The sequence below is a fragment of the Vidua macroura genome, unplaced genomic scaffold (genome assembly GCF_024509145.1).
Source record: "Vidua macroura isolate BioBank_ID:100142 unplaced genomic scaffold, ASM2450914v1 whyUn_scaffold_204, whole genome shotgun sequence".
Lineage (NCBI taxonomy): Eukaryota > Metazoa > Chordata > Aves > Passeriformes > Viduidae > Vidua > Vidua macroura.
The window spans coordinates 33,492-60,680 of NW_026530582.1; the positions used below are offsets into that span (position 1 = coordinate 33,492).

At 69.6% G+C, this 27,189-nt stretch overlaps 1 protein-coding gene across 1 annotated transcript in view; it reads left to right on the forward strand.

The window, feature by feature from the left end:
* Positions 1 to 27,168, forward strand: part of OPLAH (5-oxoprolinase, ATP-hydrolysing) — a gene marked incomplete at its 3' end in the record, with an annotated part of 30,188 nt that extends 3,020 nt beyond the window's left edge. Inside the window, 12 exon segments of the mRNA XM_053969431.1 lie at positions 3,977 to 4,091; positions 9,013 to 9,136; positions 11,499 to 11,694; positions 12,817 to 12,982; positions 18,447 to 18,588; positions 20,480 to 20,551; positions 21,527 to 21,797; positions 21,799 to 21,843; positions 21,950 to 22,062; positions 23,111 to 23,281; positions 25,518 to 25,655; positions 27,137 to 27,168. Of these exon segments, the coding sequence (XP_053825406.1) occupies positions 3,977 to 4,091; positions 9,013 to 9,136; positions 11,499 to 11,694; positions 12,817 to 12,982; positions 18,447 to 18,588; positions 20,480 to 20,551; positions 21,527 to 21,797; positions 21,799 to 21,843; positions 21,950 to 22,062; positions 23,111 to 23,281; positions 25,518 to 25,655; positions 27,137 to 27,168 (1,585 nt within the window).
* Between the last annotated feature and the right edge of the window lie 21 nt (positions 27,169 to 27,189).

Here is a 27,189-nt window from a genome sequence, read left to right on the forward strand (position 1 = left end):
GGCACACCTGGCACACCTGGGCACACACCTGGGCACACACCTGTACCCCTAACACACCCCAAACCCACCCCACACCGACACCTGCTGCACATCGGCACGCAGGCCCGGCCCCGCCTCTTCGACCTGGTGAGAGCACACCTGGGCACACCTGGCACACCTGGGCACACCTGGGTACACCTGGGCACACACCTGTACCCCTAACACACCCCTAACACACCCAACACCTGCTGCACATCGGCACGCAGGCCCGGCCCCGCCTCTTTGACCTGGTGAGCACCTGGGCACACCTGGCACACCTGGGCACACACCTGGGCACACCTGGGCACACACCTGTACCCCTAACACACCCCACACCAACACCTGCTGCACATCGGCACGCAGGCCCGGCCCCGCCTCTTCGACCTGGTGAGAGCACCTGGGCACACCTGGCACAGCTGGGCACACCTGGGCACACCTGGGCACACCTGGGCACACACCTGTACCCCTAACACACCCCACACCGGCACCTGCTGCACATCAGCACGCAGGCCCGGCCCCGCCTCTTCGACCTGGTGAGCACCTGGGCACACCTGGGCACAGCTGGGCACACACCTGGGCACACCTGGGCACACACCTGGGCACACACCTGTACCCCTAACACATCCCACACCGACACCTGCTGCACATCAGCACGCAGGCCCAGCCCCACCTCTTCGACCTGGTGAGAGCACACCTGGGCACACCTGGCACAGCTGGGCACACCTGGGCACACACCTGTACCCCTAACACACCCCAAACCCACCCCACACCGGCACCTGCTGCACATCGGCACGCATGCCCGGCCCCGCCTCTTCGACCTGGTGAGAGCACACCTGGGCACACCTGGGCACACCTGGCACAGCTGGGCACACCTGGGCACACCTGGCACACCTGGGCACACACCTGGGCACACCTGTCCATACACCTCGGACACCTGGGTACAGCTGTAACCTCACCCGTGCCTTCACCGATCCCCACCTCTCACCTGGCACACACCTGGGCACACCTGTGCCCTCACCTGTGCCCTCACCTGCCCCCGTGCCAGCGCCGCCACGTCCCAGTGTCCCCTGGGGGGGTGACAGTGCCCGAGTGAGCGATGTCCCCTGGGCTCGGGGTGCCACCTCCCCCCGTGTCCCGGTGTCCCCTCGGTGTCCCCTCGGTGACCCGTGGCCACCTGGCACGGGGCTGGCACGTCCCGTGACCGGCACCGTGTCCCCGAGTGTCCCCAACCCCCCTGTCCCCGTGTCCCTGCTCAGCTTGGCACCGTGTCCCCACAGTGTCCCCTCCCGGGCTGGCACCGTGTGCCCCACAGTGTCCCCAACCCCCCTGTCCCCGTGTCCCCTCCTGGGCTGGCACCGTGTGCCCCACACTGTCCCCAACCCCCCTGTCCCCGTGTCCCTGCTGGGGCTGGCACCGTGTCCCCTGTGCCCCACAGTGTCCCTGCTGTGGGGCTCAGTGTCCCCCCTGTGTCAGGGCCTGGCCGGGTGTCCTTGGTGTGTCCCTGTCCCTGTCCCCTGTCCCCTGTCCCCTGTCCCCCCCCGGGTCCCCCGTCCCTGTCCCCTGTCCCCTGTCCCCCCCCGGGTCCCCCGTCCCTGTCCCCTGTCCCCTGTCCCCCCCCGGGTCCCCCGTCCCTGTCCCCTGTCCCCTGTCCCCTGTCCCGTGTCCCCTGTCCCTATCCCGTGTCCCCCCCTGTGTCGGGTGTCCTTGGCATGTCCCCTGTCCCTGTCCCTGTCCCCTGTCCCTGTCCCCTGTCCCTGTCCCTGTCCCCTGTCCCTGTCCCCTGTCCCCTGTCCCCTGTCCCTGTCCCGTGTCCCCCCCCCGTGTCGGGTGTCCTTGGCGTGTCCCTTGTCCCCTGTTCCTGTCCCCTGTCCCCTATCCCGTGTCCTTGGCGTGTCCCCTGTCCCTGTCCCGTGAGCGGGGCCGGGCTCGGGGCCAGTCCTGGCCCGTGGCCAGCGCGGCCGGAGCCAGCGGCCACCAGGGGGACACGGGACACGGGGACATGGGACACAGGACAGGGGACACGGGACACGGGACACGGGACACGGGACACGAGGGGAGAGGGGACAGGGGACACGGGACAGGGGACACGGGGGGACACAGGACAGGGGACAGGGGACACGGGACACGGGACAGGGGACATGGGACACGGGACACGAGGGGAGAGGGGACAGGGGACACGGGACAGGGGACACGGGACACGGGGGGACACGGGACACGGGACACGGGGGGACACGGGACAGGGGACACGGGACACGAGGGGAGAGGGGACAGGGGACACGGGACAGGGGACACGGGGGGACACGGGACACGGGACACGAGGGGAGAGGGGACAGGGGACACGGGACAGGGGACACGGGGGGACACAGGACAGGGGACATGGGACAGGGGACACGGGACAGGGGACACGGGACACGGGACACGAGGGGAGAGGGGACAGGGGACACGGGACACGAGGGGAGAGGGGACAGGGGACACGGGACAGGGGACACGAGGGGACACAGGACAGGGGACACGGGACACGAGGGAACATAGGACAGTGGACACGAGGGGACAGGGGACACGGAGGGACACGGGACAGAGGACACGGGCGGGTGGACGTGCCTGTGCCAGCCCAATGTTGTCCCAGTGCCACCCTGGTGCCATGGCCGTGACACCTCTGTGTCCTCCCACTCCTGTCCCAGTGCCAGCCCAGTCCTGCCCCTGTCCCGTCCCAGTTCTGTCCCAGTTCTGTCCCAGTGCCATCCCAGTCCTGTCCCAGTGCCAGCCCAGTCCTGTCCCAATCCTGTCCCTGTCCCGTCCCAGTTCTGTCCCAGTTCTGTCCCACTCCTGTCCCAGTGCCAGCCCAGTCCTGTCCCTGTCCCGTCCCAGTTCTGTCCCAGTCCTGTCCCAGTGCCATCCCAGTCCTGTCCCAGTGCCACCCCAGTCCTGTCCCTGTCCTGTCCTGGTGCCAGCCCAGTCCTGTCCCTGTCCCGTCCCAGTTCTGTCCCAGTCCTGTCCCAGTGCCATCCCAGTCCTGTCCCAGTGCCACCCCAGTCCTGTCCCTGTCCTGTCCTGGTGCCAGCCCAGTCCTGTCCCTGTCCCGTCCCAGTTCTGTCCCACTCCTGTCCCAGTGCCAGCCCAGTCCTGTCCCTGTCCTGTCCTGGGGCCATTCCAGTCCTGTCCCAGTGCCACCCCTGTCCCTGCCCTGTCCCAGTGCCAGCCCAGTTCTGTCCTGGTGCCACCCCATTCCTGTCCCTGTCCTGTCCTGGTGCCACCCCTGTCCCTGCCCTGTCCCAGTGCCACCTCATTGCTGTCCCAGTGCCAGCCCAGTCCTGCCCCTGTCCCGTCCCAGTTCTGTCCCAGTTCTGTCCCACAGCCACCCCATTGCTGTCCCAGTGCCATCCCACTCCTGTCCCAGTGCCACCCCAGTCCTGTCCCTGTCCCTGTCCCGTCCCAGTTCTGTCCCAGTCCTGTCCCAGTGCCAGCCCAGTCCTGTCCCAGTGCCATCCCAGTCCTGTCCCAGTGCCACCCCAGTCCTATCCCTGTCCTGTCCTGGTGCCAGCCCAGTCCTGTCCCTGTCCCGTCCCAGTACTGTCCCGCTCCTGTCCCAGTGCCAGCCCAGTCCTGTCCCTGTCCTGTCCTGGTGCCACCCCTGTCCCTGCCCTGTCCCAGTGCCACCTCATTGCTGTCCCAGTGCCAGCCCAGTCCTGTCCCTGTCCCGTCCCAGTTCTGTCCCAGTTCTGTCCCACTGCCACCCCATTGCTGTCCCAGTGCCATCCCATCCTGTCCCTGTCCCAGTCCTGCCCCGTGTCCCCACAGTGTCACTCCGGTGCCACCCCGCGCTGTCCCGCGTCACAGCCGTGTCCCCACGGTGTCACTCCGGTGCCACCCCGCGCTGTCCCGTGTCCCCACGGTGTCACTCCGGTGCCACCCCGGCGCTGTCCCGTGTCACAGCCGTGTCCCCGCGCTGTCCCCACAGGAGGTGGCCATGCCCGACGTGCTCTACGAGGAGGTCATCGAGGTGGACGAGCGGCTGGTCCCGGAGCAGCCCGACTGTCACCTGCCGGGCAGTGACACCTGGCCCCGGGTGCAAGGTGGGACATTGGGGTGGCACTGCCACTGTCACCTGCCGGGCAGTGACACCTGGCCCCGGGTACAAGGTGGGACATTGGGGTGGCACTGCCACTGTCACCTGCCGGGCAGTGACACCTGGCCCCGGGTGCAAGGTGGGACATTGGGGTGGCACTGCCACTGTCACCTGCCGGGCAGTGACACCTGGCCCCGGGTACAAGGTGGGACACGGGGGTGGCACTGCCACTGTCACCTGCCGGGCAGTGACACCTGGCCCCGGGTGCAAGGTGGGACACGGGGGTGGCACTGCCACTGTCACCTGCCGGGCAGTGACACCTGGCCCCGGGTGCAAGGTGGGACACGGGGGTGGCACTGCCACTGTCACCTGCCGGGCAGTGACACCTGGCCCCGGGTGCAAGGTGGGACACGGGGGTGGCACTGCCACTGTCACCTGCCGGGCAGTGACACCTGGCCCCGGGTACAAGGTGGGACATTGAGGTGGCACTGCCACTGTCACCTGCCGGGCAGTGACACCTGGCCCCGGGTACAAGGTGGGACACGGGGGTGGCACTGCCACTGTCACCTGCCGGGCAGTGACACCTGGCCCCGGGTACAAGGTGGGACATTGGGGTGGCACTGCCACTGTCACCTGCCGGGCAGTGACACCTGGCCCCGGGTACAAGGTGGGACATTGGGGTGGCACTGCCACTGTCACCTGCCGGGCAGTGACACCTGGCCCCGGGTGCAAGGTGGGACACGGGGGTGGCACTGCCACTGTCACCTGCCGGGCAGTGACACCTGGCCCCGGGTGCAAGGTGGGACACGGGGGTGGCACTGCCACTGTCACCTGCCGGGCAGTGACACCTGGCCCCGGGTACAAGGTGGGACATTGAGGTGGCACTGCCACTGTCACCTGCCGGGCAGTGACACCTGGCCCCGGGTACAAGGTGGGACATTGAGGTGGCACTGCCACTGTCACCTGCCGGGCAGTGACACCTGGCCCCGGGTACAAGGTGGGACACGGGGGTGGCACTGCCACTGTCACCTGCCGGGCAGTGACACCTGGCCCCGGGTACAAGGTGGGACACGGGGGTGGCACTGCCACTGTCACCTGCCGGGCAGTGACACCTGGCCCCGGGTACAAGGTGGGACACGGGGGTGGCACTGCCACTGTCACCTGCCGGGCAGTGACACCTGGCCCCGGGTACAAGGTGGGACACGGGGGTGGCACTGCCACTGTCACCTGCCGGGCAGTGACACCTGGCCCCGGGTGCAAGGTGGGACACGGGGGTGGCACTGCCACTGTCACCTGCCGGGCAGTGACACCTGGCCCCGGGTACAAGGTGGGACACGGGGGTGGCACTGCCACTGTCACCTGCCGGGCAGTGACACCTGGCCCCGGGTGCAAGGTGGGACACGGGGGTGGCACTGCCACTGTCACCTGCCGGGCAGTGACACCTGGCCCCGGGTACAAGGTGGGACACGGGGGTGGCACTGCCACTGTCACCTGCCGGGCAGTGACACCTGGCCCCGGGTACAAGGTGGGACACGGGGGTGGCACTGCCACTGTCACCTGCCGGGCAGTGACACCTGGCCCCGGGTACAAGGTGGGACATTGAGGTGGCACTGCCACTGTCACCTGCCGGGCAGTGACACCTGGCCCCGGGTACAAGGTGGGACACGGGGGTGGCACTGCCACTGTCACCTGCCGGGCAGTGACACCTGGCCCCGGGTGCAAGGTGGGACATTGGGGTGGCACTGCCACTGTCACCTGCCGGGCAGTGACACCTGGCCCCGGGTACAAGGTGGGACACGGGGGTGGCACTGCCACTGTCACCTGCCGGGCAGTGACACCTGGCCCCGGGTGCAAGGTGGGACACGGGGGTGGCACTGCCACTGTCACCTGCCGGGCAGTGACACCTGGCCCCGGGTACAAGGTGGGACACGGGGGTGGCACTGCCACTGTCACCTGCCGGGCAGTGACACCTGGCCCCGGGTACAAGGTGGGACACGGGGGTGGCACTGCCACTGTCACCTGCCGGGCAGTGACACCTGGCCCCGGGTACAAGGTGGGACATTGAGGTGGCACTGCCACTGTCACCTGCCGGGCAGTGACACCTGGCCCCGCGTGCAAGGTGGGACACGGGGGTGGCACTGCCACTGTCACCTGCCGGGCAGTGACACCTGGCCCCGGGTGCAAGGTGGGACATTGGGGTGGCACTGCCACTGTCACCTGCCGGGCAGTGATACCTGGCCCCGGGTACAAGGTGGGACACGGGGGTGGCACTGCCACTGTCACCTGCCGGGCAGTGACACCTGGCCCCGGGTACAAGGTGGGACACGGGGGTGGCACTGCCACTGTCACCTGCCGGGCAGTGACACCTGGCCCCGGGTACAAGGTGGGACACGGGGGTGGCACTGCCACTGTCACCTGCCGGGCAGTGACACCTGGCCCCGGGTGCAAGGTGGGACACGGGGGTGGCACTGCCACTGTCACCTGCCGGGCAGTGACACCTGGCCCCGGGTACAAGGTGGGACACGGGGGTGGCACTGCCACTGTCACCTGCCGGGCAGTGACACCTGGCCCCGGGTGCAAGGTGGGACATTGGGGTGGCACTGCCACTGTCACCTGCCGGGCAGTGACACCTGGCCCCGGGTACAAGGTGGGACATTGAGGTGGCACTGCCACTGTCACCTGCCGGGCAGTGACACCTGGCCCCGGGTGCAAGGTGGGACACGGGGGTGGCACTGCCACTGTCACCTGCCGGGCAGTGACACCTGGCCCCGGGTACAAGGTGGGACACGGGGGTGGCACTGCCACTGTCACCTGCCGGGCAGTGACACCTGGCCCCGGGTGCAAGGTGGGACATTGGGGTGGCACTGCCACTGTCACCTGCCGGGCAGTGACACCTGGCCCCGGGTACAAGGTGGGACATTGAGGTGGCACTGCCACTGTCACCTGCCGGGCAGTGACACCTGGCCCCGCGTGCAAGGTGGGACACGGGGGTGGCACTGCCACTGTCACCTGCCGGGCAGTGACACCTGGCCCCGGGTACAAGGTGGGACACGGGGGTGGCACTGCCACTGTCACCTGCCGGGCAGTGACACCTGGCCCCGGGTACAAGGTGGGACACGGGGGTGGCACTGCCACTGTCACCTGCCGGGCAGTGACACCTGGCCCCGGGTGCAAGGTGGGACACGGGGGTGGCACTGCCACTGTCACCTGCCGGGCAGTGACACCTGGCCCCGGGTACAAGGTGGGACACGGGGGTGGCACTGCCACTGTCACCTGCCGGGCAGTGACACCTGGCCCCGGGTGCAAGGTGGGACATTGGGGTGGCACTGCCACTGTCACCTGCCGGGCAGTGACACCTGGCCCCGGGTACAAGGTGGGACATTGAGGTGGCACTGCCACTGTCACCTGCCGGGCAGTGACACCTGGCCCCGCGTGCAAGGTGGGACACGGGGGTGGCACTGCCACTGTCACCTGCCGGGCAGTGACACCTGGCCCCGGGTACAAGGTGGGACACGGGGGTGGCACTGCCACTGTCACCTGCCGGGCAGTGACACCTGGCCCCGGGTACAAGGTGGGACACGGGGGTGGCACTGCCACTGTCACCTGCCGGGCAGTGACACCTGGCCCCGGGTGCAAGGTGGGACACGGGGGTGGCACTGGGGGTGGCACCTGGCAGGTGACACCGCTGTCACCGTTCCCTGCTGCTCTGTGAGGTGGCACCAGGGGGTTTTGGGGGTGTCTCGGGGGGGAGGTGACACCGTCAGTGTCCCCTGTCCCCCCAGGAGTGTCCGGGGTGACCCTGGGGGTGGCACCAGGTGGTTTTGGGGGTCTGGGGTGGGTTTTTGGGGGTGTCTCAGGGGGGAGGTGACACCGCTGTCCCCCCAGGTGTGTCCGGGGTGACCCTGGAGGTGGCACTGGGTGGTTTTGGGGGTCTGGGGTGGATTTTTGGGGTGTCTCGGGGGGAGGTGACACCGCTGTCCCCCCAGGTGTCTCGGGGGTGACCCTGCTGGTGCAGGGGGGGGGTTTTGGGGGTCTCAGGGGGGGAGGTGACACCGCTGTCCCCCCAGGTGTGTCCGGGGTGACCCTGGGGGTGGCACCAGGTGGTTTTGGGGTTCTGGGGTGAATTTTGGGGGTGTCTCGGGGGGAGGTGACACTGCTGTCCCCATGTCCCCCCAGGTGTCTCGGGGGTGACCCTGCTGGTGCAGCGGGGGGGTTTTGGGGGTCTCAGGGGGGGAGGTGACCCCGCTGTCCCCCCAGGTGTCTCGGGGGTGACCCTGCTGGTGCAGCGGGGGGGTTTTGGGGTTTTTTTGGGGGGAGGTGACCCCGCTGTCCCCATGTCCCCCCAGGTGTCTCGGGGGTGACCCTGCTGGTGCAGCGGGGGGGTTTTTGGGGGTCTCAGGGGGGGAGGTGACACCGCTGTCCCCCCAGGAGTGTCCGGGGTGACCCTGCTGGTGCAGGGGGGGGTTTTTGGGGTTCTCGCGGGGGAGGTGACCCCGCTGTCCCCCCAGGTGTCTCGGGGGTGACCCTGCTGGTGCAGCGGGGGGGTTTTGGGGTTTTTTTGGGGGGAGGTGACACCGCTGTCCCCATGTCCCCCCAGGTGTGTCCGGGGTGACCCTGCTGGTGCAGCGGGGGGGTTTTTGGGGGGAGGTGACCCCGCTGTCCCCATGTCCCCCCAGGTGTCTCGGGGGTGACCCTGCTGGTGCAGTGGGGGGGTTTTGGGGGTCTCAGGGGGGGAGGTGACACCGCTGTCCCCCCAGGTGTCTCGGGGGTGACCCTGCTGGTGCAGCGGGGGGGTTTTTTGGGGGTCTCAGGGCGGAGGTGACCCCGCTGTCCCCATGTCCCCCCAGGTGTCTCGGGGGTGACCCTGCTGGTGCAGCGGGGGGGTTTTGGGGTTTTTTTGGGGGGAGGTGACCCCGCTGTCCCCCCAGGTGTCTCGGGGGTGACCCTGCTGGTGCAGCGGCCGCTGGACGTGGCGCGGCTGCGCCGGGACCTGGAGCGGGTCCTGGCCCGCGGCATCCGGAGCCTGGCGGTGCTGCTGCTGCACAGCTACGCGTGAGCGGGGCTGGGGGGGATTTGGGGGGTCCCGGGGGGGTTTGGGGGGTCCTGGGGGGGTCCTGGGGGGGATTTGGGGGGTCCCTGGAGGGGTTTGGGGGGGTCCTTGGGGGGGCTTTGGTGACACAGGTGACACAGGTGTTCCCCAGGTGTTCCCCAGGTGACACAGGTGTCCCGCAGGTGGCCCGGGCACGAGCAGCAGGTGGGGTTTGGGCACACAGGTGGCACACAGGTGTTCCCAGGTGACACACAGGTGACACAGGTGTTCCCCAGGTGTTCCCCAGGTGACACAGGTGTTCCCCAGGTGGCCCGGGCACGAGCAGCAGGTGGGGTTTGGGCACACAGGTGACACACAGGTGACACACAGGTGACACACAGGTGTTCCCAGGTGGCCCGGGCACGAGCAGCAGGTGGGGTTTGGGCACACAGGTGACACACAGGTGACACACAGGTGACACACAGGTGTTCCCAGGTGTTCCCAGGTGACACAGGTGTTCCGCAGGTGGCCCGGGCACGAGCAGCAGGTGGGGCTTGGGCACACAGGTGACACACAGGTGTTCCCCAGGTGACACAGGTGTTCCCCAGGTGTTCCCCAGGTGACACAGGTGACACCCAGGTGTTCCCCAGGTGGCCTGGGCACGAGCAGCAGGTGGGGTTTGGGCACACAGGTGACACACAGGTGGCACACAGGTGACACACAGGTGACACAGGTGTTCCCAGGTGACACAGGTGACACAGGTGTCCCGCAGGTGGCCCGGGCACGAGCAGCAGGTGGGGTTTGGGGACACAGGTGTTCCCCAGCTGTTCCCAGGTGTTCCCCAGGTGACACAGGTGTTCCCCAGGTGTTCCCCAGGTGACACCCAGGTGTTCCGCAGGTGGCCCGGGCACGAGCAGCAGGTGGGGTTTGGGCACACAGGTGACACACAGGTGACACACAGGTGTTCCCAGGTGACACAGGTGACACACAGGTGACACAGGTGTTCCCAGGTGACACCCAGGTGTTCCCCAGGTGGCCCGGGCACGAGCAGCAGGTGGGGTTTGGGGACACAGGTGGCACACAGGTGGCACACAGGTGACACAGGTGTTCCCAGGTGACACCCAGGTGTTCCCCAGGTGGCCCGGGCAGGAGCAGCAGGTGGGGTTTGGGCACACAGGTGACACACAGGTGACACACAGGTGACACAGGTGACACACAGGTGACACAGGTGTTCCCCAGCTGTTCCCAGGTGTTCCCCAGGTGACACAGGTGTTCCCCAGGTGTTCCCAGGTGACACAGGTGTCCCGCAGGTGGCCCGGGCACGAGCAGCAGGTGGGGTTTGGGCACACAGGTGACACACAGGTGACACAGGTGTTCCCAGGTGACACAGGTGTCCCGCAGGTGGCCCGGGCACGAGCAGCAGGTGGGGTTTGGTGACACAGGTGACACACAGGTGACACACAGGTGACACACAGGTGACACAGGTGTTCCCCAGGTGACACAGGTGACACAGGTGTTCCCAGGTGACACAGGTGTCCCGCAGGTGGCCCGGGCACGAGCAGCAGGTGGGGTTTGGTGACACAGGTGACACACAGGTGACACACAGGTGACACACAGGTGACACAGGTGTTCCCAGGTGACACAGGTGTTCCCCAGGTGACACAGGTGTTCCCCAGGTGTTCCCCAGGTGACCCAGGTGTTCCCCAGGTGACACAGGTGTTCCCAGGTGACACAGGTGTTCCCCAGGTGGCCCGGGCACGAGCAGCAGGTGGGGTTTGGGCACACAGGTGGCACACAGGTGACACAGAGGTGACACCCAGGTGTTCCCAGGTGACACCCAGGTGTTCCGCAGGTGGCCCGGGCACGAGCAGCAGGTGGGGTTTGGTGACACAGGTGTTCCCCAGGTGTTCCCCAGGTGACACAGGTGTTCCCCAGGTGACACAGGTGACACCCAGGTGTTCCGCAGGTGGCCCGGGCACGAGCAGCAGGTGGGGTTTGGTGACACAGGTGTTCCCCAGGTGTTCCCCAGGTGTTCCCCAGGTGTCCCCAGGTGACACACAGGTGTCCCGCAGGTGGCCCGGGCACGAGCAGCAGGTGGGGTTTGGGCACACAGGTGGCACACAGGTGACACACAGGTGACACACAGGTGTTCCCAGCTGTTCCCAGGTGTTCCCCAGGTGACACAGGTGTTCCCCAGGTGTTCCCCAGGTGACACCCAGGTGTTCCCCAGGTGACACAGGTGACACCCAGGTGTTCCCCAGGTGGCCCGGGCACGAGCAGCAGGTGGGGTTTGGGCACACAGGTGGCACACAGGTGGCACACAGGTGGCACACAGGTGACACACAGGTGACACAGGTGTTCCCAGGTGACACAGGTGTCCCGCAGGTGGCCCGGGCACGAGCAGCAGGTGGGCGCGCTGGCGCTGGAGCTGGGCTTCGCGCAGGTGTCGCTGTCGGCGGCCGTGGCGGGCATGGCGCGCGCGGTGCCGCGGGGGCTCACGGCCTGCGCCGACGCCTACCTGAGCCCAGGTGTGCGGCGCTACCTGCGCCACTTCTGCCGCGGCTTCCGCCACGGCCTCTCGGTGAGCCGCGCTGGCCCGGGATAGAGCGGGACTGGGAGGGACTGGGAGGGACTGGGCGGGACTGGGAGGGACTGGGCGGGACTGGGCGGGACTGGGAGGGACTGGGCGGGACTGACCCGGGACTGGCCCGGGACTGGGCAGGACTGGGAGGGACTGGGAGGGACTGGGAGGGACTGGGAGGGACTGAGCCGGGATAGAGCGGGACTGGCCCGGGACTGACCCGGGACTGGGAGGGACTGGGAGGGACTGGGAGGGACTGGCACGGGACTGACGCGGGACTGGGCGGGACTGGGCGGGACTGGGCGGGACTGGGCGGGACTGGGCGGGACTGACCCGGGACAGGGTGGGACAGAGCGGGACTGGCCCAGGAGAGAGCGGGACTGACCCGGGACTGGGCGGGGACTGACCCGGGATAGAGCGGGACTGGCATGGGAGAGAGCGGGCTCTCACCCCATAGACCCCCCTGACCCCCTGACCCCCCCCGCCCCCCGTTTTCAGGGGGTGCAGGTGCTGTTCATGGGGGGCTCTGACCCCATAGATCCCCCTGACCCCATAGACCCCCCCCTGACCCCCCCAAACCCCGTTTTCAGGGGGTGCAGGTGCTGTTCATGGGGGGCTCTGACCCCATAGACCCCCCTGACCCCCTGACCCCCCCTGACCCCCCCTGCCCCCCGTTTTCAGGGGGTGCAGGTGCTGTTCTTGGGGGGCTCTGACCCCCTGACCCCCCCTGCCCCCCGTTTTCAGGGGGTGCAGGTGCTGTTCATGGGGGGCTCTGACCCCATAGACCCCCCCTGACCCCATAGACCCCCCCTGACCCCCTGACCTCCCCTGCCCCCCGTTTTCAGGGGGTGCAGGTGCTGTTCATGGGGGGCTCTGACCCCATAGACCCCCCTGACCCCACAGACCCCCCCTGACCCCCCCTGACCCCCCGTTTTCAGGGGGTGCAGGTGCTGTTCATGGGGGGCTCTGACCCCATAGACCCCCCTGACCCCACAGACCCCCCCTGACCCCCCCTGACCCCCCGTTTTCAGGGGGTGCAGGTGCTGTTCATGGGGGGCTCTGACCCCATAGACCCCCCTGACCCCACAGACCCCCCCTGACCCCCCCGCCCCCCGTTTTCAGGGGGTGCAGGTGCTGTTCATGCGCTCCGACGGGGGGCTCACGCCCATGGCCACCTTCGGGGGGGCCCGGGCCATCCTGTCGGGCCCGGCCGCGGGGGTCGTGGGCTACGCCCGGACCACCTTCGACCCCCGGGACGGGACCCCCGTGATCGGCTTCGACATGGGAGGTGAGGGCTGGGGGGGGTCCCGGGGGGGCCGCTGGCATCGGGGTCACGGGGTCCCGCTGGGATTGGGGCCGTGGGGAGGGGTCCCGCTGGGATTGGGGTCGTGGGGAGGGGTCCCGCTGGGATTGGGGTCGTGGGGAGGGGTCCTGCTGGGATTGGGGTCGTGGGGAGGGGTCCCGCTGGGATTGGGGTCGTGGGGAGGGGTCCTGCTGGGATTGGGGTCGTGGGGAGGGGGCCCAGTTGGGATTGGGGTCGTGGGGAGGGGTCCCGCTGGGACTGGGGTCGTGGGGAGGGGTCCTGCTGGGATTGGGGTCATGGGGAGGGGTCCTGCTGGGATTGGGGTCGTGGGGAGGGGGCCCAGTTGGGATTGGGGTCGTGGGGAGGGGTCCTGCTGGGATTGGGGTCGTGGGGAGGGGGCCCAGTTGGGATTGGGGTCGTGGGGAGGGGTCCCGCTGGGATTGGGGTCGTGGGGGAGGGGGCCCAGTTGGGATTGGGGTCGTGGGGGGGTCCAGTTGGGATTGGGGTCGTGGGGAGGGGTCCCGCTGGGACTGGGGTCGTGGGGAGGGGGTCCCGCTGGGATTGGGGTCGTGGGGAGGGGGTCCCGCTGGGATTGGGGCCGTGGGGAGGGGGCCCAGTTGGGATTGGGGTCGTGGGGAGGGGTCCCGCTGGGACTGGGGTCGTGGGGAGGGGTCCTGCTGGGACTGGGGTCGTGGGGAGGGGGTCCCGCTGGGATTGGGGTCGTGGGGAGGGGTCCTGCTGGGATTGGGGTCGTGGGGAGGGGTCCCGCTGGGATTGGGGTCGTGGGGAGGGGTCCTGCTGGGATTGGGGTCGTGGGGAGGGGGCCCAGTTGGGATTGGGGTCGTGGGGAGGGGGCCCAGTTGGGATTGGGGTCGTGGGGGGGTCCAGTTGGGATTGGGGTCGTGGGGAGGGGTCCCGCTGGGACTGGGGTCGTGGGGAGGGGGTCCCGCTGGGATTGGGGTCGTGGGGAGGGGTCCCGCTGGGACTGGGGTCGTGGGGAGGGGGCCCAGTTGGGATTGAGGTCGTGGGGAGGGGTCCTGCTGGGATTGGGGTCGTGGGGAGGGGGCCCAGTTGGGATTGGGGTCATGGGGAGGGGGTCCCGCTGGGATTGGGGTCGTGGGGAGGGGGCCCAGTTGGGATTGGGGTCGTGGGGAGGGGTCCTGCTGGGATTGGGGGTCCCGTTGGGGTTGGGGTCATGGGGAGTCCCACTGGGATTGGGGTCATGGGGGGTCCCACTGGGATTGGGGTCGTGGGGAGGGGTCCTGCTGGGATTGGGGTCACGGGGGTCGTGTTGGGATTGGGATCACAGGGGGGTCCCACTGGGATTGGGGGTCCTGTTGGGGTTGGGGTCAGGGGGGGTCCCACTGGGATTGGGATCATGGGGAGGGGGTCCTGCTGGGATTGGGGGTCTCAAGGGGTCCTGTTGGGATCAGGATCATGGGGGTCCTGTTGGGATTGGGGTCACGGGGGGTCTTGTTGGGATCGGGGGTCTCAGGGGGTCCTGTTGGGATTGGGGTCCCGGGGGGTCCTGTTGGAACTGGGGTCATGGGGGGGTCCCACTGGAATTGGGGTCATGGGGGTCCCGCTGGGATTTGGGGGTCCCGTTGGGATTGGGGGTCTCAGGGGGTCCTGATGGGATTGGGGGTCACGGCAGAGTGGGGGTTCCGTTGGGATTGGAGGTCCCAGAAGGGGAAGGGTCCCACTGGGATTGGGGTCACAGCAGGGTGGGGGTCCCGCTGGGATTGGGGGTCCGGCTGGGGCTGGGGTCCCAGCAGGGTTGGGAGCCCCGCGGGGTTTGGGGTCTGTCGGGGACTGAGGGTCCCGTTGGGTTGGGGATCAGGCGGTTTTGGGGTTCTGGCGGTTTTGGGGAGTCCAGGTCCTCGCAGGCACCTCGAGGGAGCCGCGATGAGGGGCTTGGGGGTCCCTGTGGGTTTGGGGGTCTCTGTGGGTTTGGGGGTTCGGGCTGTTTGGGGTCTGGCACTTTTGGGGATCCCCCAGGCACCTCGACCGACGTGAGCTGCAGTGAGGGGGTTGGGGTCTGCCTGGGGTTGGGGTCTGCCTGGGTTTGGGAGGGGGCGGATTTGGGGTCTGGCAGCTTTGGGGTCCCCCCGGCACCTCGACCTGGGGCCGCTCTGAGGGGTTTGGGGTCTGCCTGGGTTTGGGGTCCGGCACTTTTGGGGTACCCCCAGGCACCTCGACCTGGGGCCGCTGTGAGGGGTTTGGGGTCTGCCTGGGTTTGGGGTGCCGCTGGGTTTGGGAGGGGGGCGGTTTTGGGGTCTGGCAGTTTTGGGGTCCCCCCGGCACCTCGATCGATGTGAGCTGCAGTGAGGGGTTTGGGGTCTGCCTGGGTTTGGGGTCCCGCTGGGTTTGGGAGGGAGCAATTTTGGGGTCTGGCAGTTTTGGGGTCCCCCAGGCACCTCGACCTGGGGCCGCTCTGAGGGGTTTGGGGTCCCGCTGGGTTTGGGGTCCGGCACTTTTGGGGTACCCCCCAGGCACCTCGACCGACGTGAGCTGCAGTGAGGGGGTTGGGGTCTGCCTGGGGTTGGGAGGGGGCGGTTTTGGGGTCCGGCACTTTTGGGGTACCCCCAGGCACCTCGACCTGGGGCCGCTCTGAGGGGTTTGGGGTCCCGCTGGGTTTGGGGTCCGGCACTTTTGGGGTACCCCCAGCACCTCGATAGACGTGCGCTGCTGTGAGGGGGTTGGGGTCTGCCTGGGTTTGGGGTGCCGCTGGGTTTGGGAGGGGGCGGTTTTGGGGTCTGGCAGTTTTGGGGTCCCCCCGGCACCTCGATCGATGTGAGCTGCAGTGAGGGGGTTGGGGTCTGCCTGGGGTTGGGGTCCGGCACTTTTGGGGTACCCCCAGGCACCTCGATAGATGTGAGCTGCAGTGAGGGGGTTGGGGTCTGCCTGGGTTTGGGGTGCCGCTGGGTTTGGGAGGGGGCGGTTTTGGGGTCTGGCAGTTTTGGGGTCCCCCCGGCACCTCGATCGACGTGAGCTGCAGTGAGGGGGTTGGGGTCTGCCTGGGTTGGAGGGGGCGGTTTTTGGGTCTGGCACTTTTGGGGTACCCCCAGGCACCTCGACCTGGGGCCGCTGTGAGGGGTTTGGGGTCTGCCTGGGTTTGGGGTGCCGCTGGGTTTGGGAGGGGGCGGTTTTGGGGTCTGGCAGTTTTGGGGTCCCCCCCAGGCACCTCGACCTGGGACCGCTCTGAGGGGTTTGGGGTCTGCCTGGGTTTGGGGTCCGGCACTTTTGGGGTCCCCCAGGCACCTCGACCGACGTGAGCTGCAGTGAGGGGGTTGGGGTCTGCCTGGGGTTGGGAGGGGGCGGATTTGGGGTCTGGCAGCTTTGGGGTCCCCCCGGCACCTCGACCTGGGCCGCTGTGAGGGGTTTGGGGTCTGCCTGGGTTTGGGGTGCCGCTGGGTTTGGGAGGGAGCAATTTTGGGGTCTGGCAGTTTTGGGGTCCCCCCGGCACCTCTATAGATGTGAGCTGCAGTGAGGGGGTTGGGTCTGCCTGGGTTGGGAGGGGGCGGTTTTGGGGTCCGGCACTTTTGGGGTACCCCCAGGCACCTCGATAGATGTGAGCTGCTGTGAGGGGTTTGGGGTCTGCCTGGGTTTGGGGTGCCGCTGGGTTTGGGAGGGGGCGGTTTTGGGGGTCCCCCCGGCACCTCGACCTGGGGCCGCTGTGAGGGGTTTGGGGGTCCCGCTGGGGTTGGGGTCTGCCTGGGTTTGGGAGGGAGCAATTTTGGGGTCTGGCAGCTTTGGGGTCCCCCCGGCACCTCGACCTGGGACCGCTCTGAGGGGTTTGGGGTCCCGCTGGGTTTGGGGTCCGGCACTTTTGGGGTACCCCCAGGCACCTCGACATGGGGGCCGCTGTGAGGGGGTTGGGGTCTGCCTGGGTTTGGGAGGGGGCAATTTTGGGGTCTGGCAGCTTTGGGGTCCCCCCGGCACCTCGACCTGGGGGCCGCTGTGAGGGGTTTGGGGTCTGCCTGGGTTTGGGGTCCGGCACTTTTGGGGTACCCCCAGGCACCTCGATAGATGTGAGCTGCAGTGAGGGGTTTGGGGTCTGCCTGGGGTTGGGGTCCCGCTGGGTTTGGGAGGGGGCGGTTTTGGGGTCTGGCAGTTTTGGGGTCCCCCCGGCACCTCGATCGACGTGAGCTGCAGTGAGGGGGTTGGGGTCTGCCTGGGGTTGGGAGGGGGCGGGTTTTGGGGTCTGGCACTTTTGGGGTACCCCCAGGCACCTCGACCTGGGGCCGCTGTGAGGGGTTTGGGTCTGCCTGGGTTTGGGGTGCCGCTGGGTTTGGGAGGGGGCGGTTTTGGGGTCCGGCACTTTTGGGGTACCCCCAGCACCTCGATAGACGTGCGCTGCTGTGAGGGGGTTGGGGTCTGCCTGGGGTTGGGAGGGGGCCAGATTTGGGGTCTGGCAGTTTTGGGGTCCCCCCGGCACCTCGATAGATGTGAGCTGCAGTGAGGGGGTTGGGGTCCCGCTGGGTTTGGGAGGGGGCGGTTTTGGGGTCTGGCAGTTTTGGGGTCCCCCAGGCACCTCGACCTGGGGCCGCTCTGAGGGGTTTGGGGTCCCGCTGGGTTTGGGGTCCGGCACTTTTGGGGTACCCCCAGGCACCTCGATCGACGTGAGCTGCAGTGAGGGGGTTGGGGTCTGCCTGGGTTTGGGAGGGGGGCGGTTTTGGGTCCGGCACTTTTGGGGTACCCCAGGCACCTCTATAGATGTGAGCTGCTGTGAGGGGGTTGGGGTCTGCCTGGGGTTGGAGGGGGCGGTTTTGGGGTCTGGCAGTTTTGGGGTCCCCCAGGCACCTCGACCTGGGGCCGCTGTGAGGGGTTTGGGGTCCCGCTGGGGTTGGGGTCTGCCTGGGTTTGGGAGGGGGCGGTTTTGGGGTCTGGCAGCTTTGGGGTCCCCCCGGCACCTCGACCTGGGACCGCTCTGAGGGGTTTGGGGTCCCGCTGGGTTTGGGGTCCGGCACTTTTGGGGTCCCCCAGGCACCTCGACCGACGTGAGCTGCTGTGAGGGGTTTGGGGTCTGCCTGGGTTTGGGGTCCCGCTGGGTTTGGGAGGGGGCAATTTTGGGGTCTGGCAGCTTTGGGGTCCCCCCCGGCACCTCGACCTGGGACCGCTCTGAGGGGTTTGGGGTCCCGCTGGGTTTGGGGTCCGGCACTTTTGGGGTACCCCCAGGCACCTCGACCGACGTGAGCTGCAGTGAGGGGGTTGGGGTCTGCTGGGGTTGGGAGGGGGCGGTTTTGGGGTCTGGCACTTTTGGGGTCCCCCCAGGCACCTCGACCTGGGGCCGCTGTGAGGGGTTTGGGGTCTGCCTGGGTTTGGGGTCCGGCACTTTTGGGGTACCCCAGGCACCTCGATAGATGTGAGCTGCAGTGAGGGGGTTGGGGTCTGCCTGGGTTTGGGAGGGGGCGGTTTTTGGGGTCCGGCACTTTTGGGGTACCCCCAGGCACCTCGACCGACGTGAGCCGCTACGCGGGCGAGTTCGAGCAACGTGTTCGAGGGCCACCACGGCCGGGGGTCGCCATCCAGGCCCCCCAGCTGGACATCAACACCGTGGCGGCCGGGGGGGGCTCCCGCCTCTTCTTCCGGTGCGGGAGGGGCCGGGGGCGATGGGGAGGGGGTCCGGGGAGGGGGGAGGGGGCTGGGGAGGGGCAGGGGCGATGGGGAGGGGTCCGGGGAGGGGGGGAGGGGCTGGGGAGGGGCAGGGGGCGATGGGGAGGGGTCCAGGGAGGGGGGGAGGGGCCGGGGCGATGGGGAGGGGGCAATGGGGAGGGGGTCCAGGGAGGGGGAAGGGGCTGGGGAGGGGCAGGGGGCGATGGGGAGGGGTCCGGGGATAGGGAAGGGGCTGGGGAGGGGCAGGGGGCGATGGGAGGGGTCCAGGGAGGGGGGAAGGGGCTGGGGAGGGGCCGGGGGCGATGGGGAGGGGTCGGGGAGGGGGGAAGGGGCTGGGGAGGGGCAGGGGGCGATGGGGAGGGGTCCGGGGAGGGGGGGGGGAATGGGGAGGGGCCGGGGGCGATGGGGAGGGGTCCCGGGGAGGGGGGAAGGGGCCGGGGGCGATGGGGAGGGGGTCCAGGGAGGGGGGGAGGGGCAGGGGGCGATGGGGAGGGGGTCCAGGGAGGGGGGGAGGGGCAGGGGGCGATGGGGAGGGGGTCCCAGGGAGGGGGGGGAGGGGCTGGGGATGGGCCGGGGGCGATGGGGAGGGGTCCAGGGAGGGGGGAAGGGGCTGAGGAGGGGCCGGGGCGATGGGGAGGGGGTCCAGGGAGGGGGGGAGGGGCTGGGGAGGGGCCGGGGGCGATGGGGAGGGGGTCCAGGGAGGGGGGGAAGGGGCTGGGGAGGGGCAGGGGGCGATGGGGAGGGGTCCAGGGAGGGGGGGGAGGGGCAGGGGGCGATGGGGAGGGGTCCAGGGATGGGGGAAGGGGCTGGGGAGGGGCCGGGGGCGATGGGGAGGGTCCAGGGAGGGGGGGGGAAATGGGGAGGGGGTCCAGGGCCTGGGGGGCTGAGGAAGGGGCTCCAGGTGTGTCCCAGGTGAGGGGGCTCCAGGATGGGGGGGGAATGTGGGGAGGGGGCTCCAGGTGTGTCACAGGGGAGTGAGGGGCACCGTGGGTGTCACTGCCCCTTCCGTGCCCCCCGTGTCCCCGCGGGTGTCCCTGTGGGTGTCCCGCGGGTGTCCCCATGTCCCTGTGGGTGTCCCCGTGTCCCCGCGGGTGTCCCCGTGTCCCCGCGGGTGTCCCCATGTCCCTGTGGGTGTCCCCGCAGGTGTCCCCGTGTCCCCGTGGGTGTCCCTGTGGGTGTCCCCGTGTCCCCGCGGGTGTCCCCGTGTCCCGTGGGTGTCCCTGTGGGTGTCCCCCGTGTCCCCGCGGTGTCCCCGTGTCCCCGCAGGTGTCCCCGTGTCCCTGTGGGTGTCCCCGCGGGTGTTCCCGCCCGGCCGGACCCCGCTGTCCCCGTGTCCCTGTGGGTGTCCCCGTGTCCCCGTGGGTGTCCCTGTGGGTGTCCCCGTGTCCCCGCAGGTGTCCCCGTGTCCCCGTGTCCCCGCGGGTGTCCCCGTGTCCCTGTGGGTGTCCCCGCGGGTGTCCCGTGTCCCCGCGGGTGTCCCCGCCCGGCCGGACCCCGCTGTCCCCGTGTCCCCGTGTCCCTGTGGGTGTCCCCGTGTCCCTGTGGGTGTCCCCGCGGGTGTCCCCGTGTCCCCGTGGGTGTCCCTGTGTCCCCGTGGGTGTCCCTGTGGGTGTCCCCGTGTCCCTGTGGGTGTCCCCGCGGGTGTCCCCGTGTCCCCGCGGGTGTCCCCATGTCCCTGTGGGTGTCCCGTGGGTGTCCCCATGTCCCCCCGCGGGGTGTCCCCGTGTCCCTGTGGGTGTCCCGCGGGTGTCCCCGCCCGGCCGGACCCCGCTGTCCCGTGTCCCTGTGGGTTGTCCCGGTGGCTGTCCCCATGTCCCCGCGGGTGTCCCCGCCCGGCCGGACCCCGCTGTCCCCGTGTCCCCTCAGGTCCGGTCTCTACGTGGTCGGTCCCGAGTCCGCGGGCGCCCACCCGGGCCCCGCCTGTTACCGCAAGGGTGAGTGAGGGGCACCCCCCGGGTCCCCCTGACACCCCCGGGTCCCCCTGACACCCCCCCGTGTCCCCCTGGCCCCCCTGTCCCCCGTGCTCCCCGGTGTCTCCGTGTCCCCTGACTGTCACCGCAAGGGCAATGAGTGACCCCCATGTCCCTGCTGTCCCCGGTGTCCCCCTGAACCCCCGTGTCCCCCGTGTCCTTCTGTGTCCCCAGGCGGTCCCCTGACCCCCTCCGTGTCCCCGTGTCCCCCTGACACCCCCGTGTCACCCCTGACCCCCTCCCCCGAGTCCCATCTGACCCCCTCGTGTCACCCCTGGCCTCTCCCGTGTCCCCCTGACCCCCCCCCCCGTGTCCCTTTGACCCCCCCTCGTGTCACGCAGGTGTCCCCTGACTGTCACTGAAAGGGGCAATGAATGACCCCCGTGTCCCCAGGCGGTCCCCTGACCCCCCTGACCCCCCTGACCCCCCTGACCCCCGTGTCCCCGTGTCCCCAGGCGGTCCCCTGACCCCCGTGTCCCTTTGATCCCCCCCGTCCCCATGTCCCTCTGACCCCCCCTGACCCCCCCGGTGTCCCCATGTCCCCCTGACCCCCCGTGTCCCCAGGCGGTCCCCTGACCCCCCCTGACCCCCCCCGTGTCCCCAGGCGGTCCCCTGACCCCCCCCGTGTCCCCATGTCCCTCTGACCCCCCCTGACCCCACCCGTGTCCCCGTGTCCCTCTGACCCCCCCTGACCCCCCCCGTGTCCCCAGGCGGTCCCCTGACCCCCCCCGTGTCCCCATGTCCCCCTGACCCCCCCTGACCCCCCCCCGTGTCCCCAGGCGGTCCCCTGACCCCCCCCGTGTCCCCTGACCCCCCCCGTGTCCCCCTGTTCCCCCTGGTGTCCCCATGTCCCCTGACCCCCCCCCGTGTCCCCAGGCGGTCCCCTGACCCCCCGGTGTCCCCATGTCCCTCTGACCCCCCCTGACCCCCCCGGTGTCCCCAGGCGGTCCCTGACTGTCACCGACGCCAACCTGGTGCTGGGCCGGCTGCTCCCCGAGTACTTCCCGCGGATCTTCGGCCCCACCGAGGACCAGCCCCTGTGTCGCGACACGGCCGTGGCGGCGTTCCGCGAGCTGGCCGCCACCATCCGCGCCTTCCAGAGCGCCGCGGGCGACACCGGCGACACCGGGGACACCGGCGACACCGGCGACACCGGCGGCACCGGCGGCGCCGAGGCGCTCTCGGTGGAGGAGGTGGCCCTGGGCTTCATCCGGGGTGGCCAACGAGGCCATGTGCCGGCCCATCCGCGCCCTCACGCAGGTGGGTGTCCCGCGGGGCGGGGGTCTCGGCTCGGGGGGTGGGGGGGGGCCCCCGCGGGTGGCAGCGGGTGTCACCAGCGGTGTCACCCCCCCCCCCCCGGTGGCAGGCGCGGGGACACGACGCGGCGCGGCACGTGCTGGCGTGTTTCGGGGGGGCCGGGGGCCAGCACGCGTGTGCCATCGCCCGCACGCTGGGCATGGCCAAGGTCTTCATCCACAAGTACGTGCGGGGGTCCCCGGGATGGGGCGGGGGGCGCAGGGATCCCCCCGAGGTGGGGGTGGAGCTGGGGGGGCGGGGGACCCCCTGGCTGGGCGGGGGGTGCGGGGATCCCCCCGGGATAGAGGTGGAGCTGGGGGGGGGGCCGTGGGGACCCCGAGGTGGGGCGGGGGGGTGCGGGGACACCCCCGGGATGGGGGTGGACCTGGGGGGGGGAGCGGAGTACACCCCAAACTGGGGCGGGGGGCGCGGGGACCCCAGGATTGGGGCGGGGGGTTCAGGGACCCCCCGGGATGGGGGTGGAGCTGAGGAGACCCCCATGTTGGGGTGAGGGGTGTGGGGATCCCCTTTTTGGGGCGGGGGCAGTGGGGACCCCGATTTGGGGCCGGAGCTGGGGGGGGGGGGGGGTCCACGGGGATTCCCCGCTTGGGGGGGGTGGGGGGTCCTGGAGACCCCGACCCTCCCTCCCTGCGGGGGTGGGGCTGGGGAGGGGCCCGAGGGATTTGGGGGGTGTCGGTGGCTTTGGGACCCCAGGGCTATCCCGGGGCTGTCCCGCGCTGTCCCCGCGCTGTCCCGGGGCTGTCCCCCGCTGTCCCGGGGCTGTCCCCCGCGCTGTCCCGGGGCTGTCCCCCCGCTGTCCCGGGGCTGTCCCCGCGCTGTCCCCGCGCTGTCCCCCGCGGTGCCAGCGCTGTCCCCTCCCGCAGGCACAGCGGGCTCGGTGCGGGCTGTGCCGGGGCTGTCCCGGGGCTGTCCCCGCGCTGTCCCCGGGCTGTCCCGCGGTGTCCCCGCGCTGTCCCCCGCGCTGTCCCCGGGCTGTCCCCGCGCTGTCCCCGGGCTGTCCCGGGGCTGTCCCCCCGCTGTCCCCCCGCTGTCCCCGCGCTGTCCCCGCGCTGTCCCCGGCCTGTCCCCGCGGTGCCAGCGCTGTCCCCTCCCCGCAGGCACAGCGGGCTGCTGTCGGGCTCGGTGCGGGCTGTCCCCGCGCTGTCCCCGCGCTGTCCCCGCGCTGTCCCCGGGCTGTCCCCGCGGTGCCAGCGCTGTCCCCTCCCCGCAGGCACAGCGGGCTGCTGTCGGCGCTGGGGCTGGCGCTGGCGGACGCGGTGCAGGAGGAGCAGGAGCCGTGCGCGCTCCCGTACGGCCCCGCCGCCTTCCCGCGGCTCGAGGAGCGGCTCCGCGAGCTCGAGCGGCGCTGCCGGGACGCGCTGCGGGCCCAGGGCTTCGCCCCGTGAGCGAGCGACACCGGCGGACACCAGGGACACCGGGGATGGAGGGGGACAGGGGACAGCGGGGACACCGGGGACAGCGGGGACAGCGGGGAACAGCGGGAATGGGGACAGGGGACAGTGGGGACAGCGGGGACACGGGGACAGCGGGAATGGGGACAGGGGACACCGGGGACACCGGGGAGGGGACAGGGGACAGCGGGGGACACCGGGGACAGCGGGGAGGGGACAGGGGACACCGGGGGACAGCGGGAATGGGGACAGGGGACAGCGGGGACACCGGGGAGGGGGACAGGGGACAGCGGGGGACAGCAGTGACAGTGGCGGAAAGCGGGGGACAGCGGGGACACTGGGGATGGGGCAGGGGACAGCGGGGATGGCAGGTGGGGGACAGAGGACACTGGGGATGAGGGGCTGGGGACAGAGGGCACAGCGGGGATGGGGACAGGGGACAGCAGGGACAGCAGGGACAGTGGGGACAGCAGGGATGGGGACAGGGGACAGGAGACACTGGGGATGAAGGGCTGGGGACACCAGGACAGTGGGGATGGGGACAGGGGACACTGGGGACAGCGGGGATCGGGGGCTGGAGACAGACAGGGACACTGGGGATGGGGCAGGGAACAGCAGGGACAGCGGGGATGGGAGGATGGGGACAGGGGACACTGGGGATGGGGCAGGGGACAGGGGACAGTGGGGACACTGGGGATAGCAGGATGGGGACTGGGGACACTGGGGACAGTGGGGATGGCAGGATGGGGACAGGGGACACTGAGATGGACGATGGGGACAGGGGACACCCGGAATGGGCGACCAGGGACAGGGATGGAGGCGGTGACACCGGGGACAGGGAGGATGCAGTGGCAGTGACACTGACGCTGGGGGGTGGAGGACATGGGGACGTGGCAGAGGTGACAGTGCAGAGCTGGGGGACAGGGGGACGTGGTGACAGTGACATCGGTGCTGGGGCCCGGGGGGCCGGGGATAAGTGGTGGCGGTGACACCCTGGGGAACAAGGTGACACAGTGGTTGTGACACTGGGACAGGGTGACGCAGTAACACAGGGCCATGGTGACGCTGTGACACTGAGGCCTGGGTGGCGCTGACACGGAACAGGGTGACATGGTGACATGGGGCCATGGTGACATGGTGACACTGAGGACTGGGTGACACTGGGGACAGGTGGACACGGTGACACGGGGCCATGGTGACATGGAGATAGGGTGACACGGGGACACGGGGCCATGGTGACATGGAGACACTGAGGACAGGGAGACAGTGGGGACAGGTGGACACGGTGACATGGGGCCATGGTGACATGGAGACAGGGTGACATGGGGACACGGGGCCATGGTGACACTGAAGACAGGGTGACACTGGGCCATGGTGATGTGGTGACACTGGGGACAGGGTGATACAGTGACACGGGGCTATGGTGACACGGGGGACACGGTGTCACGGTGACACGGGGACATGGGGCCGTGGTGACACAGTGATACAGGGACAGGGTGACACAGTGACACGGTGACATGGGGCTGTGGTGACACAGTGACACAGTGACATGGGGCCATGGTGACACAGTGACACGGTGACACAGTGACACGGTGACCATGGGGGCCGTGGTGACACAGTGACACAGTGACACGGTGACACAGTGACACGGTGACATTGGGGCTGTGGTGACACGGTGAAACGGTGACACGGTGACACAGTGACACGGGGCCGTGGTGACACAGTGACACGTGACACGGTGACACGGGGCCGTGGTGACACAGTGACACGGTGACACGGTGACACGGTGACACAGTGACACAATGATACAGGGACAGGGTGACACGGTGACATAGTGACACAGTGATACAGGACAGGGTGACACGGGTGACATGGTGACACGGTGACACGGGGCCGTGGTGATGCAGTGATACAGGGACAGGGTGACACAGTGACAGGGTGACATGGTGACACGGTGACACAGGGCCGTGGTGACCACAGTGACACGGTGACACAGTGACATGGTGACACGGTGACACGGGGCCGTGGTGACAGGGACAGGGTGACACAGTGACACAGTGACACAGTGATACAGGGACAGGGTGACACGGTGACACGGGGCCGTGGTGACACAGTGACACAGTGACACAGAGTGACACGGTGACACAGTGGACACGGGGCCGTGGTGACACAGTGACACAGTGACACAGTGACACAGTGACACGGTGACACGGGCCGTGCCCGCAGGGAGCAGATCCGCACGGAGCCGTTCCTGCACCTGCGCTACGAGGGCACCGACTGCGCCTCATGGTGTCGGCCCGCGGGGCACCCCGCGCACCCCGGCTCCTGCGCCGCCGGCGACTTCCTGGCCGCCTTCACCGCCCTGTCAGTGCCGGCACCGGCCCGGCCGGGGCCACCGGTCCTGTCCAGTGCCACTGGCCCAGCCGGGGTCACCGGTCCTGTCCCAGTGCCACAGCCACATCCCAGTGCCACCGGCCCGGCCCGGGGCCACCGGTCCTGTCCCAGTGCCACTGGCCCAGCCGGGGTCACCGGTCCTGTCCCAGGGCCATCAGCCCCATCCTAGGGCCACCAGCCCCCATCCCAGTGTCACCAGCCCATCCCAGTGTCACCGGTCCAGCCCGGGCCACCGGCTCATCCCGGGGCCACCGGCCACATCCCAGTGCCACCGGCCCCGGCCCAGGGCCTGCAGCCCCATCCCAGTGCCACCGGCCACATCCCAGTGTCACCGCCACATCCCAGTGCCATCAGCCCCATCCTAGGGCCACCAGCCCATCCCAGTGCCACTGGCCACATCCAGTGCCACCGGCCCAGCCCGGGGCCACCAGACCTGTCCCAGAGACATCAGCCCTATCCTAGGGCCACCAGCCCCATCCCAGTGCCACCAGCCCTGTCCCAGTGCCATCAGCCCTATCCTAGGGCCACCAGTCCCCTTCCAGGGCCATCAGCCCCATCCCAGTGCCACCGGTCCTGCCCGGGGCCACCCGCCACATCCCAGTGCCACCGGCCTGGCCCAGGGCCACCAGCCCTGTCCCAGTACACCGGCCCGGCCTGGGGGCACCGGTCCTGTCCCAGTGCCACCAGTCCCATCCCAGTGCCACCAGCCCCATCCCAGTGCCACCAGTCCTGTCCCTGTGCCACCCGTCCTGTCCCTGTGCCACCAGCCCCATCCAGTGCCACCAGTCCCGTCCCTGTGCCACCAGCCTGTCCCTGTGCCGCCAGTCCTGTCCTGTGCCACCAGCCCCATCCCAGTGCCACCAGCCTGTCCCAGTGCCACCAGCCTGTCCCTGTGCCACCAGTCCCATCCAGTGCCACCAGTCCTGTCCCTGTGCCACCAGCCTGTCCCTGTGCCACCAGCCCCATCCCAGTGCCACCAGTCCTGTCCCTGTGCCACCAGCCCCATCCCAGTGCACCAGCCCCATCCCAGTGCCACCAGTCCCGTCCCAGTGCCACCAGTCCTGTCCCTGTGCCACCAGCCCCCTCCCAGCGCCCCAATCCCCTCTCTCCGGGGGTCCCATTCCAGTTCCTGCAGGATCCCTTCTCCATTCCTCGGGTGTCCCTGTCCCCCCCGTGTGTCCCTGTCCCCTCTGTCCCCCCCCTGTGTCCCCTGTGTCCCCCCTGTGTCCCCCTGTGTCGCTGACGCCCCCGCAGGTACCGGCAGGAGTTCGGTTTCACCATCCCGGGGCCGGTGTCCCTGTCCCCCCCGTGTCCACCCGTGTCCCCTCTGTGTCCCCCCTGTCCCCCCCGTGTCCCCCCGTGTCCCTCTGTGTCCCCCTGTGTCCCCCTGTGTCCCTCTGTGTCCCCCTGTGTCCCCCCTGTGTCCCCCTGTGTCGCTGACGCCCCCGCAGGTACCGGCAGGAGTTCGGTTTCACCATCCCGGGTCGGTGTCCCTGTCCCCCCG